The 17,921-nt window shown below is 33.6% G+C and overlaps 2 protein-coding genes across 11 annotated transcripts; both read left to right on the top strand.

Annotated features, from left to right (window-relative positions):
- The first annotated feature begins 1,489 nt into the window (after positions 1-1,489).
- On the top strand, positions 1,490-13,350 carry LOC116344639 (ABC transporter G family member 23). Of its 7 annotated transcripts, XM_031773269.1 has the most exons (13): positions 1,492-1,652; positions 2,201-2,260; positions 2,323-2,519; positions 9,724-10,172; positions 10,266-10,425; positions 10,497-10,698; positions 10,842-10,996; positions 11,196-11,384; positions 11,468-11,908; positions 11,972-12,149; positions 12,216-12,668; positions 12,754-12,861; positions 12,952-13,349. In XM_031773269.1, exons 4-13 carry the CDS (start codon positions 9,730-9,732, stop codon positions 13,143-13,145), a joined length of 2,523 nt encoding a protein of 840 aa, XP_031629129.1. In that variant the 5' UTR covers positions 1,492-1,652; positions 2,201-2,260; positions 2,323-2,519; positions 9,724-9,729; the 3' UTR covers positions 13,146-13,349. The 7 variants fall into 7 exon arrangements, with proteins under 7 accessions (XP_031629131.1, XP_031629129.1, XP_031629128.1 ...); XM_031773268.1 differs by lacking the exon at positions 2,201-2,260; XM_031773271.1 differs by lacking the exons at positions 2,201-2,260; positions 2,323-2,519 and having other exon boundaries at positions 1,490-1,652.
- Positions 13,351-13,942: 592 nt separating this feature from the next.
- On the top strand, positions 13,943-17,921 carry LOC116344643 (isocitrate dehydrogenase [NAD] subunit gamma, mitochondrial). 4 transcript variants are annotated; one of them, XM_031773281.1, is made up of 9 exons: positions 13,943-14,115; positions 14,279-14,347; positions 14,443-14,662; positions 14,743-14,933; positions 15,024-15,105; positions 15,215-15,498; positions 15,571-15,757; positions 15,894-15,969; positions 17,453-17,921. In XM_031773281.1, exons 1-9 carry the CDS (start codon positions 14,059-14,061, stop codon positions 17,460-17,462), a joined length of 1,176 nt encoding a protein of 391 aa, XP_031629141.1. In that variant the 5' UTR covers positions 13,943-14,058; the 3' UTR covers positions 17,463-17,921. The 4 variants fall into 4 exon arrangements, with proteins under 4 accessions (XP_031629141.1, XP_031629137.1, XP_031629139.1 ...); XM_031773277.1 differs by lacking the exon at positions 17,453-17,921 and adding an exon at positions 16,658-17,446; XM_031773279.1 differs by lacking the exon at positions 17,453-17,921 and adding an exon at positions 16,286-16,737.

The raw sequence follows: 17,921 nt of genomic DNA, 5'->3' as shown, positions 1-17,921 counted from the left end.
CAAGAGGAAATATAATTTCAAGTGAATTAAACACTGAGCCGAGACACTTACTCTGTATCCATCTTCGAAATATGATGGGCTTATGTTGTTATGCCTTATATATAATGTAATTATATGCTTGGTGAGACAAGGTCATGAACTGGGTTTTGTTGTTGTTTTAGTTCTTACCATGTGCACAAAATCATCAATTTATGTCTACAAATACGATGTTTTCTCCCCAAACCTTATTAACTTTTTTTTGCCGACTCAAGTAACTATATTTTTCTCCGATAGAAACAGAGAGCGAGAGGAAGATACGCTCAATAGAAAATTGTTGCTAACTCAATTTGGCCAATTTCCGCTGAGTCGCATTATTGCTATTAATTTTGTTTGCAAAGTGGTTGAGCCAAAATCTCTTGAGAATATTTCGATCAATTTGAGGATTTCCCGTCTGATTAGGCGATCAATTATATCCGAACTCGATTTCACTTCTAATATGACCAGATTGTATCAAAATCATTTAAAACAATTTGCACACAAAAACCACTCGATTCTAGGTGTAATGTGTAATGACAACAATATCAAACCGAAACTGCCCAATTAGTTTTCAATGCATAACATTTTAATTAATTTATGAAGCGAAAATCATCCATCGCTTTCAGTTTAAGTCACCAAATTGAAGGGATGAGAAGAGAAGCCAACATAATAAATGGTATTGAGTAAACAATATGCGTGTAATTGATTTCATTCAAACTAACACGTTTTGGTAATTCTTCACATTGTCTCGGCAACTGTATAAATTTCAGACGATGCTATCGGAAAACGACGGGCCAATTATTACCAATTAATAACTTTATAAAGTCATTTGACTGTGAAATCCCCGATTTGTTGACATTGTGCGGCACAATTGCGGTTAAACATTATAATTCTGGTCGATTTTATTTGTTTTGTACAGTTCAGTCAAATCAGTGACCATACCATTGATTCAGCGTCGTCATCGTTTCAATCATAATAAGCAATCCCCACTTGACAAACACAAATATGACTGCCTTTTCTTATGTTTGTCGTTGACACATGTCTATTATGTGTGTTTGAGCTTTTCGTCATTTCATTCATGGCTCAAACTACTGTTCGTACGCGTATACTATGCACAAACATACACATATTTAAACCCATACCAACAAACACGGCGATTTATTGACTGTATGAACACGTACTGAATTCAATGTCCACACACAATTATACACCTTGGTCATACTTCAATCGTCGATTCTTTTGTGATCGCACACTTATGATTTTATGCAATAAAATCAATTTGTTTTGGTCTTTTGCTGTTCATTTGCTTATGTGTGTAATTTGTATATGGCACGAACATAAACACGCTTACTTTTATTTGTTTCATTCTATAACAAGCCATACACACAGAGAGATATACCGTCGTCACCGCATATCCAGTATAGGCATTTTTTTTGTTTTCGTAAATTTTCAAGCGTGCGAAGGGAATCTTTGCACTTTAATATCATTTAGTTTGTAGGAGGCATCGACAGTCTTCACACAGTAGTGTAACGTTTCAGTCGCGTACCGAAATGCATGTATAGCATCAGATAGATTTTATTGATCGTTTGAATTTAAACGTTACGTTAACGATTTGCATTTGGATAAAATAACAGACGGTATGTTAAACTAAACGAATTTAGTGGAATATCAAATAACGAAATTCGTAGTCATTTTTGTGTTTTCGACCTCATCTTATAATTTGCCATATAACGAAATCGAGAGTGAATAGATTTGGAGTTTTTAGTGATTGAATCAAAAAGACGACACCAAAAAAAGTATCAATTCAAATTACATCATTCGTTATTTATCAACGAAAGTGAATCTTTCATCGTATCATGTTATACTCAATTTTATGGTGCACCCATTTTCGATCGATAGTATAACGATAGTTGTGTTCGAGCGTGCAGAAAGATTATGCAAAAAAAAGGAAAATTAATATAATATCATTCCCATAAATAGATTGTATTGTTTATCTCTTCGTCGAAGCTTTACGCCGTTGTCGACTTGTAAAATTGTTGAATCTTCCATTTTCTTTCGTATCAGGCATATAAACGCGCCACAGCTCATTGTTTTTTTTTTTTTGCATCGTAATCAATTCAGTAACCGAATTTTTTTTTTCTTGTTCCAACGTGAATATTGAATGCTTTGCTGCATCTTTTCTCAGCCAGCAAATGATTCACCAGCAAATTCAGTGAACGAAAACTTAACATATAAAAAAAAAGAAGTAAGGTGCACCAAGTGACTTTGAAATAGCTTATATTTGGTGTGTATAATTTTTTTTTATAGGCGAGTGTTTCACAATCGGTGTGTATGCAGTTCAGTACCAAAGTAAATGCAACCGTGCACAACGTTGAACAATAATATAACATCAACGATTTGGAATCTGGAAAAATACGCGTGAATAAAAAAAATCACATACACACTCATACAATAACATAGTGCACCAACAAAATAGTAACAGAGCAACAAGTGTTTTAATTGAAGTAAGTTAAACCGAAAACCACTTTGCCAAACAATACAAACAAGCTACTTAAGTAAACAATTCTTAAAATACTCGACATGCATATGCACGACTATTCTATGGTTTTTCACATTTTTATTTTCATTTCGATTGTGTTTGTGCGTTCGAATTGTTGAAGGAAATGCGTCTTAGTTTGCATGCAAATAAAACTGGACTTTTATGAAGTGAATCAAGACATCTTGAAAACCACACCATACGTACTTGAAGTCCATTAAATATTTTTTTTTTAAACCACACAGCATGTGTGTCTATCATAACAATGAAAAACTTGAATATTTATGGAAACAACTTTATTTTTATGTTTTGGACTAAAAGGTCTTTCCGACACCTTGCATCAAAAGGCGGTCATCAAATTGATCTTGTGAATATCATTTGGAATTTGCAACGAAGTATGACGCTGTATAGTGTGCTTGGATGCATGCCACTTTTAAATTGAAAAGATATAAATCAGAGATCGCAACATGGTTTAATCATCGGACGGAAATGTCTATGTGATACATGCGCAAATTGTGTGCAAAATCAATAATCAACATTTCAATGTTGAATTTACAGCCAGAAAGCAACAACAAAATGAATGTTTTTGCAAACAGACAATCCATTTGGCAATAATATAGGTGTAATCTTCTTGTAGGCCAAACTTAACTCAATTTTATTAGGCACACATCAACATCAACAGAACTATTGAGTAATTTAAAAAATTTCGATTGATATTTCGAGTACTACAAGAAACGAACCGAATGGCAATGCAATAAAATGGTATGCTTGTGTACACATATGAATTCGTGATCAAATTCCATTCGAATGGTCTTTTTATCTCTCCCTCTTTACCATTTTCCATATTGCAATATTGTGGCAAAATTCGGCTTAAATTCAGTGGAAGGTCACCGTCACCATGTTTCTTTCTGTCTCGCAACATAAAAAGACCAGTTTAATGCTTTTTCTTTGCATATTTTTGGTTAAATTTTCATAAACCAATGATGATTTACCTTCTCATTCCAAAAGCAACAAAAAAATAATATTGTATTGAAGCAAAACATTTCTTCATGCCTGTATCATATCTGCAAATATTTCAATCGGATTTATCTATATTTCACCATGTGTGTGTGTGTAAAATGTAAACGAACTGATGAAAACGGTCAAGAAAAAAGGTTTCATTTTATTTTGTTCGTTTTTCATGTCTAGGTCAATATATTCATACATTTATCCATCCATCGTTTGAACAAAGACGAACAAAAAAAAATACATCGGCCAGAGATAAAATTCAAAATTTATTGATACGAGCACAATAAACTCATGTATCATATAAATCTACATTGGTTGAGTGGTTACTGCTCCATTCGTTTACATGCAACTCAATTGAAAACTTATTTTCATTAACATCTACATGAAATTGGGAAAATCGAGTGGTTTGAAAAACCTCCATGTTCGGCAGTCGGTACAGCGAAAATTGTTTTGGTGGTTTATTGATTTTCCAAATTCATTCAGTTTTTATGCACAAATTTCAATTAACAACAATATCAATTCGTTGTTATTTATTCGTAAAATAGCTAAATGCTCCTTGGATCCATTCGAAATGGCAACCTCAAACACGATAAACTGCCCGTTGGTCTAATGCAATTAAACTTTTTTTTTGTTTGCAAATAAATTTATCGATCACCTTTTTTCAATCGTTCATACAAATTTGTTCGTCGGTTGTGTGCACTTGTAATATATGCAAATTTGGATAATAAATTATGGCATTTTCCATTATCGGAATTTTAACCCATTTGAAAAGACCTTAAAAATGAAAATTAAAAGTTATGATGCATTTTTTCGCGAATTTTTATTGGAAAGCTGTCTATAATGAGGTTTGACCAGCCTAATTGAGATGAGAATAATTAATCGGGGGTAATTATCGTTTACAATTTCCATAAAATCAACAAGTGCACACGATAGAGAGAGAGGGAGAGAAAGAAAAAATTTGCATGCCTAAAACGAAAGCGAATACCAAGTTTTCTTCGAATTATTTTCAATGCTGATTTGTTCGTAGATCAATTAGTATTATTGTGACTTGACTGGAGCGTTTAAATAGATACAAAAATAAACATTGCACCAACAAAACAGCGCCAACAATCATGAATTGTGCATGCCAAAATTTTCAATCGATTTTCATAACAATCGATAGAGTGCTTTGTTTCAATTAAGCAACAGATAATTGAATTAGTGAGTGAGTAATCAATCATGTGTCATTGATGTGGCCTAGATATTTCGAGAATTTAATCTAGTTGTAGTTCTCGTTACAATTTTTGCCCAATGCCAACGATGAAAGAACGCCTGTTACATATAATTCAATGATATTGGTTTTATATATCGATATGATTTTGATATCGATGAAATTTTAAACATTCGTGCATTTCAATATTTAACATTAACAACAGACAATATGCAAATGTATCCATTTTCGACATCATTTCAGTAAAATCGGTAAATTTTATTTATAAATGATACGTTCATTTTGTATGTAATGATTTCATATCAAGTTTGCCGCATCATCGAATCAATTGAAATATCAAATGTCGAAGTCAGTGTACATGCCAAAACGCAAAATTCGAATTTTCGAATAGGAAATGCATCATTCATTTTTGCGTTGTTGTTGTTTTAAATATAAATTCACACAAATAAATTGTACGTTACAATCGGAATTTGCATCAATTTTGAACTCCGTCAAGTTCTTTCCGCTTTTAATGTGCAGAATCAGCAAAATCAGCTAAGGTCATAATTATATTTTATCGGGAAGTGGTCGGTTGAAAACAACGAAACTTAAATGCCGACAAAAACAACAACTCAAATGAACAACAAAAATGACACACAGCAAAAATTATGAAGAAAAAGATAAACAATTCCAGCAAATTATGCAAAACAAATAAATATTTATTCAATAAAAGAAGAAACATTTGTCATCAAACAACAACTCATTCGCACCGTATATGAATTAACATTACAATCGCTGTGTATTCTTTACTCTTTTTTTGTGTATTTAATTTCATTTTAATTTGATACAACCAAACACCTCAACGACCTTCCGAAGATTAGGCAGAGAATAGGCCATTTCGTCGTAAATTATCAATTTCATTGTTTCAAATTCTATTCTCGTGATTAATTTTCTCTCTCTCTCTCTTTCTGTGTGTGTGTACTGTTATTTTCGTTGATTCACCTTTATTTATGTAAAGGATAAAATCAATGAAGTCATTTTATCTGATTCGAATGCCGATAGACGTACAACCGATTATTAAACATCATATCGTATAACAATTATCCGAAACATATTGAAATTGGATTTATAGAGAATACTCCAAATATTTTTAATGACCTCTGGATGGTAAAATTGATATCAAATAACAATGAGTAAATAATTGTGCCAATGCACGAATTGAAGGGAACCACCCATGGCAAAAGATTTTTTCGATGAAATGCAAACAATTCTACGAGTATATATATATATATTCAATCCCGGAGGCATATAAAGTAACGAAATATTTTAATACTCATAAAAAAGGCCGGAACTCATGGGAAAACCCAATGCGCTAACGAATGTCCATTAAACGTAATTCTCTCACAACGTTAGCTAAATGTTGATTCAAAGTTCATTTTTAGTGACGCATGTAAGTGAGACGAAAATAAATCACAACACATCAACGCCGATCCGTTTATAAGGAATCGGATGACTTTCGATGAACGCAGGTAAACAGAATTTATGCAAGGGTGTTATTCCATCTTGTTATAAATTCCAGAGTCAAACGAAATGACATGTGGACACTCAAAGTACCACTTAATTTATGACCTATGATGAATTGAAAGTATCAAAGAGAGTTGAGAAGAGAGAGACATCAAGTCATTAACAACATCCACTTCGACAATAAGACCTGAAGTTCAATGTGCGCGTAATTATTGACGTGGAATGGTGTTGGTGCAATCATTTATATATTTACCATTTCACGGCTGCTTACATATGTGCTTTCCGGTCATTTATCAGAACAGAATGAACCATCGACAAGTTCAAGATAACACACACACACATTTATTAATGAAAATTGTCCCATTTCAACCATTTATTTCTTGCATTCATTCAATTGAGTCGCTCCTCTTGAATCGCTCCTCACATCAAATTAATTAAGAGAGAAAACCAGTGTCGCAGTCCCTTGGGTATACAACGTAATACATCGGTCAATGTCAAATCAGTTTTTTCTCTTTCTTCTCTTTAATAAGTTACCAAGAAAGTGTCATTAAAAAACCGACTGTAAAAAAGAGGTAAAAAAAAAATAACTATCAAAAGATGTGTGAGTGTGTGTTAAGTGTTGTAACGTTTATGTAACGAATTACAAATGCACCGACTTTGAGAAATGATTACTTGTCGTGACGACAAAAATCAGTGCATAGAAAATGTATGCACCAAATTATTGTTGACAACCAATAAATCCGTGCGACGGATATAAAATTGAGAGAACGAATAAAAGAGCAATAATAACCAGGTACCAAATAATTCGTTCAAAGGATGACCGGTTTTTTTTTCGATACAAACTTGTTTGCTTATTTATTGATCAATATACGGCAAGCTGTATGTATTGACAAATAGTTTAACATTTTTGTCTGTTGCACATAACACTTTATTCAACTTAGATGGTTGGATTGAAGAAAAACAAAATACGCACACACAAAATTGTAATTGAAGCAGACTGAGGCAATCATTAAAACCAAGTCGCCAAGTCTTTTTCCGCAATGTTTCCATGCAGTGAATCGCAAAATGTCAATCGACATATTGATTACGCGATCGAATGTTCGAATGTGAGATAGATAAAAGAGAGACAGAGAGATCGAAAGAAGAGGAACGAGAACAAGACAGGCAAAAAGAAGAGAATGAGTGTGTAATAACAAGGCAGAATAACTATATGGATGTTGGTGTACAACAAGATTTATCTTGTTCGTGCCTTAGTCTGTGTCACAATATAAACTTGTTTTTGTAACATTATTACTATTATTTAACACATTGGGTTTTTTTCCTCGGCTAAATTCCATTTACGGATGAGAGTGGTGAGCTTGTGCATGCTATAATTTCGTATCTAGTCAGTAAGATCACACATGTGTTTGTACAATGAATACTTACGTATAATAATTTGTCAATATCAATGCAATAGTCAAATACGTACTAATACACAAACCAGAGACTAAAATATCAAAAACTCCCAGTGCATGCAAGAGCATCAATTTTCTTTGACAAGATTTAAAATACACAATCTGAAGAAGGTCAGCAAACTCACTAGTTCATTTCATAAATAGCACAAAGTTTTTGTTTGTCCTCATCAATAGCGGAGTCACAATTCGAAATTTCAAGTTAAAAAAAGGTATTAATTGACTATATTTGGTTTTATCAGTGATACAAAGTCATTAGTTTAGTTTACACGCCACGCCACACACACGAAACTTATATTGAAAAATTAAAACCGTTTTGGTTGCTGACAGAGAGTTCATGAGACATTTGACTTTTTTTCTCTCTCTTCTCTTCATGTTGTTATTTTTAAAATACCGCGTTGTCGTCATTCGGAATTAATTCAAGGTTTTGCGGCTTGTTGAGACGTTGATTTGCTTAACATATTATAATAACTAAGCCAGATGACAATTCATCTGTGTGAATGTTTCTTTTTGTTTTCTTGTCTAAATGAATGGAATTGCGCATTAGAGAACGTTCACATAAAACAGATCAGATTCTCCATAAACTTCCTGTGTAATTGTGTGTTGTGAATATTATTATTGTATGCGATGGTCAGCATTGAAAAAGTTTATCAATGTTTACGCAAACCGATTTGTATCGCCTGGTAACTTCTTTGTGTCATTTTTTTTTCTTCTTTCGCTCTTTTATACATTGGCCTGAGTGGTCGAAGCAGTTTACGTTTATCGTTCGATCAATAAACATCGACGAGCAAATTCTCTTTTTGTGTAAGTGATTTGCCGTGAAGCCAGTTTTATTGCGGAATTCTATTTATAAGATCGGCCCATTAATATTTTCAACATCATCTCCGTGTGTAATCATTATGCGCATCATTTGTTGTGCATACAAAATGTGCTAACTACAACGTGAATATATGTATATACAGTGCAATAAGAAGTAATGTCAAATCATTATGATTTTCGCATTCTAAGTAAAGCAAATGAATTGACGAGTTTTATTGCGAGTTAAGCATAAATGAGAGGGAAAAAAATAAAAAATTTATGACACAAAGTGCACAAAATACACTCCAAAACTGGCTTTTTTTGTGTGAAATGGAACTGGTTTGAATTTTGATGTTTTAGCATCATTGATGCTTGAATAACGTTCTATCCAGTGTTATGAGTCGTAAAACCGATCGCAGACGGCATTCTACAATTACGTTCGTTTTTTCTGTGTTTTGATGCAATTCACTTATAATATTTGTAATTGAACTTTTATCACCGGTCAAGTGAGCGCCAAACATATGCATTGTTCACTTAATCACTTTATAACAAGTGATTTGTGGCCGTTTGTGGCGATCATGATGAGTTTGCGTATAATTTTCAATTTGCAGATGAGATCAACAACAATTGGCTATATGATGGCGCAAGCGATTAAACGGTTTAATATGAAAATTGGTTGTTGTTTCTCTGTGTGTGTCTGTGCTCACTCTTTGAAAGGAAATACCATCAACATGGAAATAGTGTTTTTTTTTTTCAAATGACACATCATGCAATCAATGCCAAATAAACAATTTGTCAAAGTCTCATACAGGCACTCAGACGCACGTCTCACGACACACACAAATCATCTAATACTTTTTTTTGTTCAAATTGTTTGCTTCGGTTCAATAAAGACGTCCGGCTCGTTATTTTTTCCCCTGTTATCTTCCAATGTTGAAGACACACGCTTTACGGGCAATTTAAATCGTGCACTTGGCTGATTTTGGTGATTTTTTTCGCTCGTTATTGTTTTCAGTTAATTAAAATAAAACTTTTCCGTAATAAATGGTTTTAATAACACTGCACAGATCAATCAGTGTGTTGGGGAAATACGTCTATTTTTACGTGTTTTTTTTTTTCGATTTAAGCTATAATTTTCGACACGCCGAATTGTAAACAATAAATCACTGTTTGTTTGTTTGTTCTCTATATCAATATCATAGGTAAACATGGAGACTAAAGAAAATGAAGTAGCTGAAATGAATGGAATCACGTCGGTGAAAATGGATGCAAAAAAATCAGAGATCCCAGATAAAATGGAAACGCCACTGAATAAAATGGATCACACAAATAACGTGACTAAAATGGTTCAGATAGAAGCAACAGATAAAATTGATGAAATGAAACCAGAAAAACCAAGCAAGCCAGCAATACGAGAAGTAACAATAAATGCTGACGAAACGCCATCATCTTCATCATCATCATCATCGGCAATTTCACATAGTCAAGAGTTGGCCGCACGGCGACGACAATTCATGTCACAACCATCAACTGTAGCAACCAGACGGCAACAGGCGGTTTGTGTTAGACGCGCTCACAAAAGCTACGGACCAAAAAACAATCCAAACATCATTTTGGATGGATTAAACATGACTGTGCCAAAAGGATCGATGTATGTTATTTTTCTCTCTAATTTTGTATGACATTTATATGATATATGGTTTATAAACGAATGCAATGATGTGTGTGATTTTTGTTCCCTCAGTTATGGACTTCTCGGTGCATCGGGTTGTGGTAAAACGACGCTCCTATCGTGTATAGTCGGACGTAGACGATTGAATTCTGGTGAAATTTGGGTTTTGGGTGGTACACCAGGTTCAAGAGGAAGCGGCGTGCCAGGACCACGCATCGGCTATATGCCTCAAGTAATAAAATATTCTACCGCAAACGATTTGAATGTTCGATGCAATTTGTTAATCATACTTAAATTATATAGGAATTGGCTTTGTACGGTGAATTTACATTACGTGAAACATTATTATATTTTGGTTGGATTGCTGGCATGACAACATCCGAGGTTGATGAAAAAATTGATTTTCTCATTCGACTGTTGCAATTGCCGAATGTAACGAGATTCGTAAAAAATTTGAGCGGCGGTCAACAGCGTCGAATGAGCTTGGCAGCTGCACTTTTACATGGTATGATATAATACTTTTACTTTCCACGTCACATTCATGTCATTTCATTTTCCAAGAAAGAAACTAATTGGTCATTGTTGAATTTCTATCATTCTGTTTATTCATTTTTCTCTATTAAAATATATTATATGTTTTGATTGCAGAGCCTGAATTATTAATTTTGGATGAGCCGACCGTCGGCGTTGATCCGATCATTCGTCAAAGTATTTGGGATCACTTGGTTGATATAACGAATACTAGCAAGAAAACTGTCATCATCACAACACATTACATCGAGGAAACACGTCAAGCCCATATTGTAAGTTCACTTTTCCCTCTTATTCATCGACACGAGAAAAAAAAACCACACAATTGATGATATAATAATGATGATGTCAAAGAAAGTATGATTTGACAAAATTTTTACTATTTTATTATATTTCCTTATTTCTATGAAAAAAAAAATATGATCGCATACTATGATGACATTGTGAAATCGTTGATTGTTGTTTTTTCAGATTGGTTTGATGCGTGGCGGTAAATTTTTAGCTGAAGAATCTCCAGATGCTCTTCAAATGAAATACCAATGTAATACATTAGAAGAGGTGTTTTTGAAGCTTTCCATCATACAAAACAAAGGTAAACGACGACGGTCGTCAATTGCACAGGAAATTTCTGATCAAGTTTCAATGCCATCTGCGATGACGGTGAGTGTTTCGTTTTGCAAATTTAGCTACATTTACTTTGATTATTAGCTCTTGTTTACATGCACGTTCTTTTTTTAATACAGAATCCAGCATTAGATATAACTGAAGAGGATCCAAATGAAATTTCCGGTGAATTTGGTGATCATTCGATATCGATTGTACCATTGCCAAAAAGTGTGGCTGAATTAACACCACCATTACCTCCGTCTGAAGATCAACCGGCCACCCTTATCGATTACGTTAAAGTCTTCAAACCGCATCATATGAAAGCGTTAATTTGGAAGAATTTCTTATGGATGTGGCGCAATGTTGGTGTGATGCTCTTCATTATCGGTTTACCATGTTTGCAAATTATCTTATTCTGTTTGGCTATCGGCCATGATCCAAAGGGTTTAAAATTAGCGGTTTCAAATCATGAAATAAACGGTTCGAGTTTTGATGACTGTCCAGTTATTGAAGGTTGCAATTATACATTACTGAGTTGTCGTTACCTCAACACGTTGAAAAAACGAGACATGGTCATTGTAAGTAGACAAAATACTACAGCAAATGATGACTGGTTTGTGACTCATTTTCTCTTGTTGTAGGAACTTTATGATTCAGACGAAGCGGCATATAATGAAGTTCAACGTGGCCGGGCATGGGCTACAATGATTTTCAAAAGTAACTACTCGGAGTCGTTGATCAGACGAACAGAAGATGGTCGAGACGTAGCCGATTGGGATATTGAAGCGTCCGATATCGAAATTCGAATGGACATGTCAAGTAAGAACCGAAAAAATTTCTCGCGCGAAAAAAAACCAATGCATTTTTTTTTTAATCTCACTACAGATCAGCAAATTGGTCAGTTATTGTTCCGCGATATTCAGTTAAGCTTTTTCAGTTTTATCAATCAAGTATTGACGGATTGTGAAGTGAATCCATCGGTTGCTAAAATTCCCGTGAGATTCAATAAGCCAATTTATGGCAATGATACGCCAAATTTCACTGATTTCGCTGCACCCGGTGTCATTTTGACAATCATTTTCTTCTTGTCGGTGGCTTTAACCTCGGGAGCTATGTTGATCGAGCGCAACGAAGGCATGCTGGAACGTTGCCTTGTCTCTGGAATCACCGGCATCGAAATGTTATTTTCACATGTTGTCACACAATTTGTCATTATGTCCGGTCAAACGACATTCGTTCTGCTTTTTAGCTTTTCTATTTTCGGTTTAACGTTGGAAGGTGAAATTTTGTGGGTGATTCTATTAACTATATTAACTGGACTGTGCGGCATGTGTTTCGGTATGTGTTATCAACTTCACGAATCTATTAAGGTATTTTTATGAACGGAACTGTCTCATCATGTTTTTAATCGTTTTGAAAATAGGTTTCGTTGTGTCATCTGCCTGTGAAAATGAACGTACCGCAACTTATATGGCAATGGGAAGCTTTTTACCAATTGTTATGCTGTGCGGAATTATATGGCCAATCGAAGGTACTTTTTTCTCTCTCTTCAGGAATACTTTGTGTTCTTTATTTTCTAAATCGTTTGATTTTTCTATTGTTTTCGTGTCGCCAAATGAAGGAATGTATCCGGGTTTAAAATATCTTGCATATTTCTTGCCGTTGACAAAGTCAACAGAATGTTTACGATCAATAACTCAACGCGGCTGGCCCATCAGCGAACCGGCCGTTTATAGCGGTTTCATTTCGACCGGCATATGGGTGCTGATCTTTTTAACAATAAGTATTTTATTACTGAAATTCAAGAAAGGCTAAAGTGTACTCCTTACGCATTCAAGTCATTTCGTATGTTATTATTATTATTATGTTGTCTTTTTTCATATAGATAATTATCTAAGTAATTTTAGTGGTAATATCGTAATTCTCTTTTGGAATAAGTTGTACATGCGTTTTCTTCTTCTTCTTCTTTTCTAATAATTTTATTTAATACAATTTTTCGTGAGTGTGAATGAATCGCTGTTATTAAAAAAAAAAAAAAAAAAACAAATAAATATTGGTGTCGAATGTCGATTCAAAATATAATTTCGTTTTATTTTATTGATTTTCGATGAAAAGATGAACTAACTCATGAACAATAGGAAGAAAAAGATTGCAAACTTTGGACTTTTACTTTTGTTATGATTAAATGTGGACAAGGTCTTTATTTTGTGGTTTGGTATAATTTGGCCGTGCGTTATATAGTGATATAGTCATACAAAAGTTCAAGGTAAGTCATTAATATTCAAAACATCATACAGGTAGTTGTGGCAGGTATATTGACAGCCATAATTATTATCAATTATTTATCTACGCTCAATAAAACTAAACTAGATTGCATTTTATTACCATTTTCACATGCTGTATAATTAAGTACCAATAAACATTTACTATTTTATTTCTAACTACGTAAACAGTTCTATTATCGAATAAACAAATATGATACGCGCCAAATTGCCTACCTTTCGGAGTAAATGAATTTTGTTTTCAATTGCGCCAATTTGAATCATATACAGCGAACCAACTTCATGGTATTTTTGTCAAATGTCGCATAACCTCACTGTCATCTGGATTTTGACAGTTGATTCTTATAGTCATAAGTTTTCTCCTAACTACCGAAGGATACATACGGCGGAATTGCAATCTTCGAATTGGATTGCCCACATATTTTATTTTAAATTATTTACGAAAAATGGCTTCACGTTTACTTCGCCCAACCAATTTGGCACTTGCCAATGCCCTTAAAAAGGTAACAAGATCGAAAACATTAGAATAATTTAATTTTATCGAATATGACGCATTACATAAGCGTGTGGATATAGCACACACCACATGATAGTTCATTTAACATTGAAAACAAAGTATTCATTTAATCACATTCAAGTGAAAAAAAAATCATTTTTTTCGCACAGAATTATTCAACATTACCATCAGCTGATAGTGAAATCACCACCAAATCACCATTGCAAAAGAAATTCCAGGTAAAAATATTCGTCACAAAATGTGACATTGAAATTTAAGAATATTAGAACATGTGTGTGTATGACATTTTGTGTTTATTTTCTGTTTAAATTAGCATGAAATTCCAAAAGCTCAATTCGGTGGAAGACATGCAGTGTCTATGTTGCCAGGAGGTGGAATCGGTCCGGAGTTGATGTTGCATGTGCGTGAAATTTTCGCCAAAATTGGAGTACCAGTTGATTTTGAAATTATTGACATTAATCCATCGAGCGAAGGCAATGACGATCTTGATTATGCTATCACTTCAATCAAACGGAACGGTGTTGCCATTAAAGGTTTGCATTTATTATTAGTTTTAAAATGACCAGATGAAAAACCAAAGTTCAAACATTTGATATGCTTTCGATGATCACAGGAAATATTGAGACAAAAAGTGAAGCTGTTGACACAATTTCGCGTAACGTTGCCATTCGAAATGAATTGGATTTATATGTAAATGTTTTGGAATGCCGTTCGTATCCAGAGGTGCCAGCCCGTCATCAAAATGTTAATATTGCTGTTGTTCGTCAAAATACCGAGGGAGAATACGCTATGTTGGAGCACGAGGTAAGATTTATCAACTGCTCTATTGATTCGATCAAACTAAAAGAGAATTCGGCTCTTAAAGCCCTAATAATTTTTGAATATCATTTTCAGAGTGTTCCAGGTGTCGTTGAAAGTATGAAAGTAGTTACCGATGAAAATTCCGAGCGTGTTGCTAGATATGCTTTCGAATATGGTGATTTTTTTGTGCCACTTCTTTCTGCTCACAATGTTTTACCACTTTTGTTTATTTGTTTATTTATTTCTTTATTTATTTTAAATGCCGTGTTTAACATTGTTCATAGCCAAAAGTACTGGTCGCACAAAGGTGACCACCATTCATAAGGCGAATATCATGAAGATCTCTGACGGTTTGTTCTTAGAGACATCACGTCGTGTTGCCAAAGATTATCCAAATATTAAACACAACGATATGATTATCGATAACACTTGCATGCAACTTGTATCGAATCCACATCAATTTGAGGTAATGAACATGACTAATTTGTATGGTACAATTGTTTCGAATGTGATATGTGGTTTGATCGGCGGAGCTGGTTTGCTATCTGGTGCCAATTATGGAGATCACGTAAGAGTGCTTTATGCGAAGTAGAAAAAAACGAATTTGTGTTATAGAATTGTCTATTATTTTATGGGGTAGTATGCCGTGTTTGAGCCAGGAACTCGTAACACTGGAACATCCATCGCGGGACGTAATATTGCCAATCCAATTGCTATGCTTAATGCTTCCGTCGACATGTTGTACTACTTAGGACACAAAACTTATGCTGACGCCATTTCAAATGCAATTCGCAAAACAATCGTTGAAGATCGCATTCACACACCAGGTGATTTTTTATATTCTTTTGATTTTGGCCTTTTTTTATTTATTTTAAAGTTTTTATTCTTTAGGTTTAATGCAAAATTTAATTTTTATCGTTCTCTTTAAATAATGTCGCCATTTGAATCGTTTATTCTCTTTAGATTTGGGCGGCAACAACACATCGAGCGATGTCATTCAAAATATCTTGAATCGTTTGGCCGAAGAAGATATCCACTGGTAATTATAATGTCTATACACATGAAAAATGTGTGCTTTAACATAACCAATTCAAAATTTGGCAACTAATTCGATTATTATTACGATTATTCTTTATTCATGTGCTTATAAAGTTTCGGCTCGCAATCCTCTTAAGTGTCAATCATTGCATTCAATCAGCAATGCTAAATTTGTTTTATTTTTTTCTCTTTTTTTCTCTCTCTCTCTTTTTATGTTGTTAAAACACGATTCTTTTGTTTGTAAAAAAAAACAACTTTTTATTTATGGATCGATAAATTGACGACAAAAAAACTATTATTTGTTTTTACATGTTAAGTTTCAAATGAATTAAGTCCATAGACAACGCATATGTTTTATGAAATTATCATAATTTTTATTGATATAAATAATTATTTATTTTGGTGCTCTTTTTTCGATTATATCAAAACAAAAATATACAATGCAATTATTTTAATTAATGTAAATGCAGTTGTTTCAGTTTAAATAGTCATAAATTAAGTATGCAAAAAAGCCGCTAAACCGTTCAAATTCAAATCTATTCAAAAATTAATATGGTTCATGATTTCGGCCGCAATTAAATCAAAATTCTAAATCGAGCACTAATCGCGAACGGTTTTGTGGTAAACATTTTCAATTACAAATAATTTACCATATTGATTTAGTAGGCAAACCATTTTTCATTCTCTAGCTGGCAATTTCATTGGAATGAGTCGGACAAGAATTGAGAAAGAAAAACACGCTCATACACACCTTGAAAGCAAAAAAAAAGAGACTCACACATAAAATTATGCGCACCCCGTCGTACTAAGGGTTTTAATTATATAAAATGTTTACGGTTTACATGAAAAAATCGATTTGAAACTTTCATTTAAAAAAAGAACAGAAGTTGAGAGAGAATGCGGAAAAAAACCGTCAAATTTGTTATAATTGAAACCTTTACGATGGCAATCAAATAAAAATAGCACACATAGAGTTTTTTTCTGTTTTTCATCCATTTGAACGAGAATGGCAACAAATCATCCGTACATCCATTCGGTTTTGCACTGCATAATAATCAAATATTGATGCATTACACAAGGCAGACTAGAACGATTGCATATTTATCCATACATAAGTTCCATGGTCGAGCGCCGAATGTGCACACTGTTACATCATATATTTTTTTTGCATCCGTTCGTCATACCATAGAAAAACAAAATGAAAAAAAGGAATTTGTACCTACTAAATAATATGCATCCATATTGTTATGTTCAATTCATTATTATTGTGCAATTTCCATTTTATTTCCGATCATTTTGATTGTATCATTACTAGAAAATTGCTTTTTCAATCTAAAGGACAATAAAATATAGTGCCATATGATTGAAATGTAGCTGAGCTTATATATACTAATTACTAATGCCCATAGAATAACGTGACTAACCGCTTTTTTTCGATTTCTTTTTTTTTTCATATTTTTTCCCGTATTTTTTTTTCTTAACAGGCCAAATTAATTGCATTATGTATGATGTGTATGTGGTTAAGTAAGCACACTAAATAAAATAATAGCAATTCACTCTGATTATGAACACCATTTCACCAATATCAAATTCAATACCTCGGTTATCTAACGCAATCCCGTGCTTTATTTATCCTCTCTAACTATTTATTCATAATATTGTTCGCTTTAAGTGATTGTGTTTGTATGGCGCAGTAGAAGGAATATGGTTTTGGAGGAGCAAAGGGGAATTTAAAAAAATAAAATAAAATAAACAAACACCAAGGCACACATAGTATTCATGGCACGGGGAACATAAATCCATTCATTTAATGAACTGAAACGTGATATCATTGGCTCTTAAATAAGAACATCTGCATTCAGAATTTATTTTTGTATTTCAATGCGACCATTTGACAGATTTATCGCATCGAAGAACCAGCGACAATATATTATTCAATTTCTTTTTTTCCAA

The sequence above is a fragment of the Contarinia nasturtii genome, unplaced genomic scaffold (assembly GCF_009176525.2).
Source record: "Contarinia nasturtii isolate CC-2019 unplaced genomic scaffold, AAFC_CNas_1.1 Cnas_scaffold_1101, whole genome shotgun sequence".
NCBI classification, from domain to species: Eukaryota; Metazoa; Arthropoda; class Insecta; order Diptera; family Cecidomyiidae; genus Contarinia; species Contarinia nasturtii.
Note: the sequence above shows the minus strand (reverse complement) of the source record. Positions and strands in the feature narration are given on the sequence as shown.

Bases quoted from the DNA above. Each gene is read 5' to 3' on its own strand.
- LOC116344639 (XM_031773267.1), top strand. From the start codon at position 8,377: ATGTTTACGCAAACCGATTTGTATCGCCTG. The intron at 8,407-9,723 runs GTAACTTCTTTG...TCAATATCATAG, and splicing joins AAACCGATTTGTATCGCCTG to GTAAACATGGAGACTAAAGA. The intron at 10,173-10,265 runs GTATGTTATTTT...TTGTTCCCTCAG, and splicing joins ACTGTGCCAAAAGGATCGAT to TTATGGACTTCTCGGTGCAT.
- LOC116344643 (XM_031773277.1), top strand. From the start codon at position 14,059: ATGGCTTCACGTTTACTTCGCCCAACCAATTTGGCACTTGCCAATGCC. The intron at 14,348-14,442 runs GTAAAAATATTC...TGTTTAAATTAG, and splicing joins CATTGCAAAAGAAATTCCAG to CATGAAATTCCAAAAGCTCA. The intron at 15,106-15,214 runs GTGATTTTTTTG...CATTGTTCATAG, and splicing joins TAGATATGCTTTCGAATATG to CCAAAAGTACTGGTCGCACA.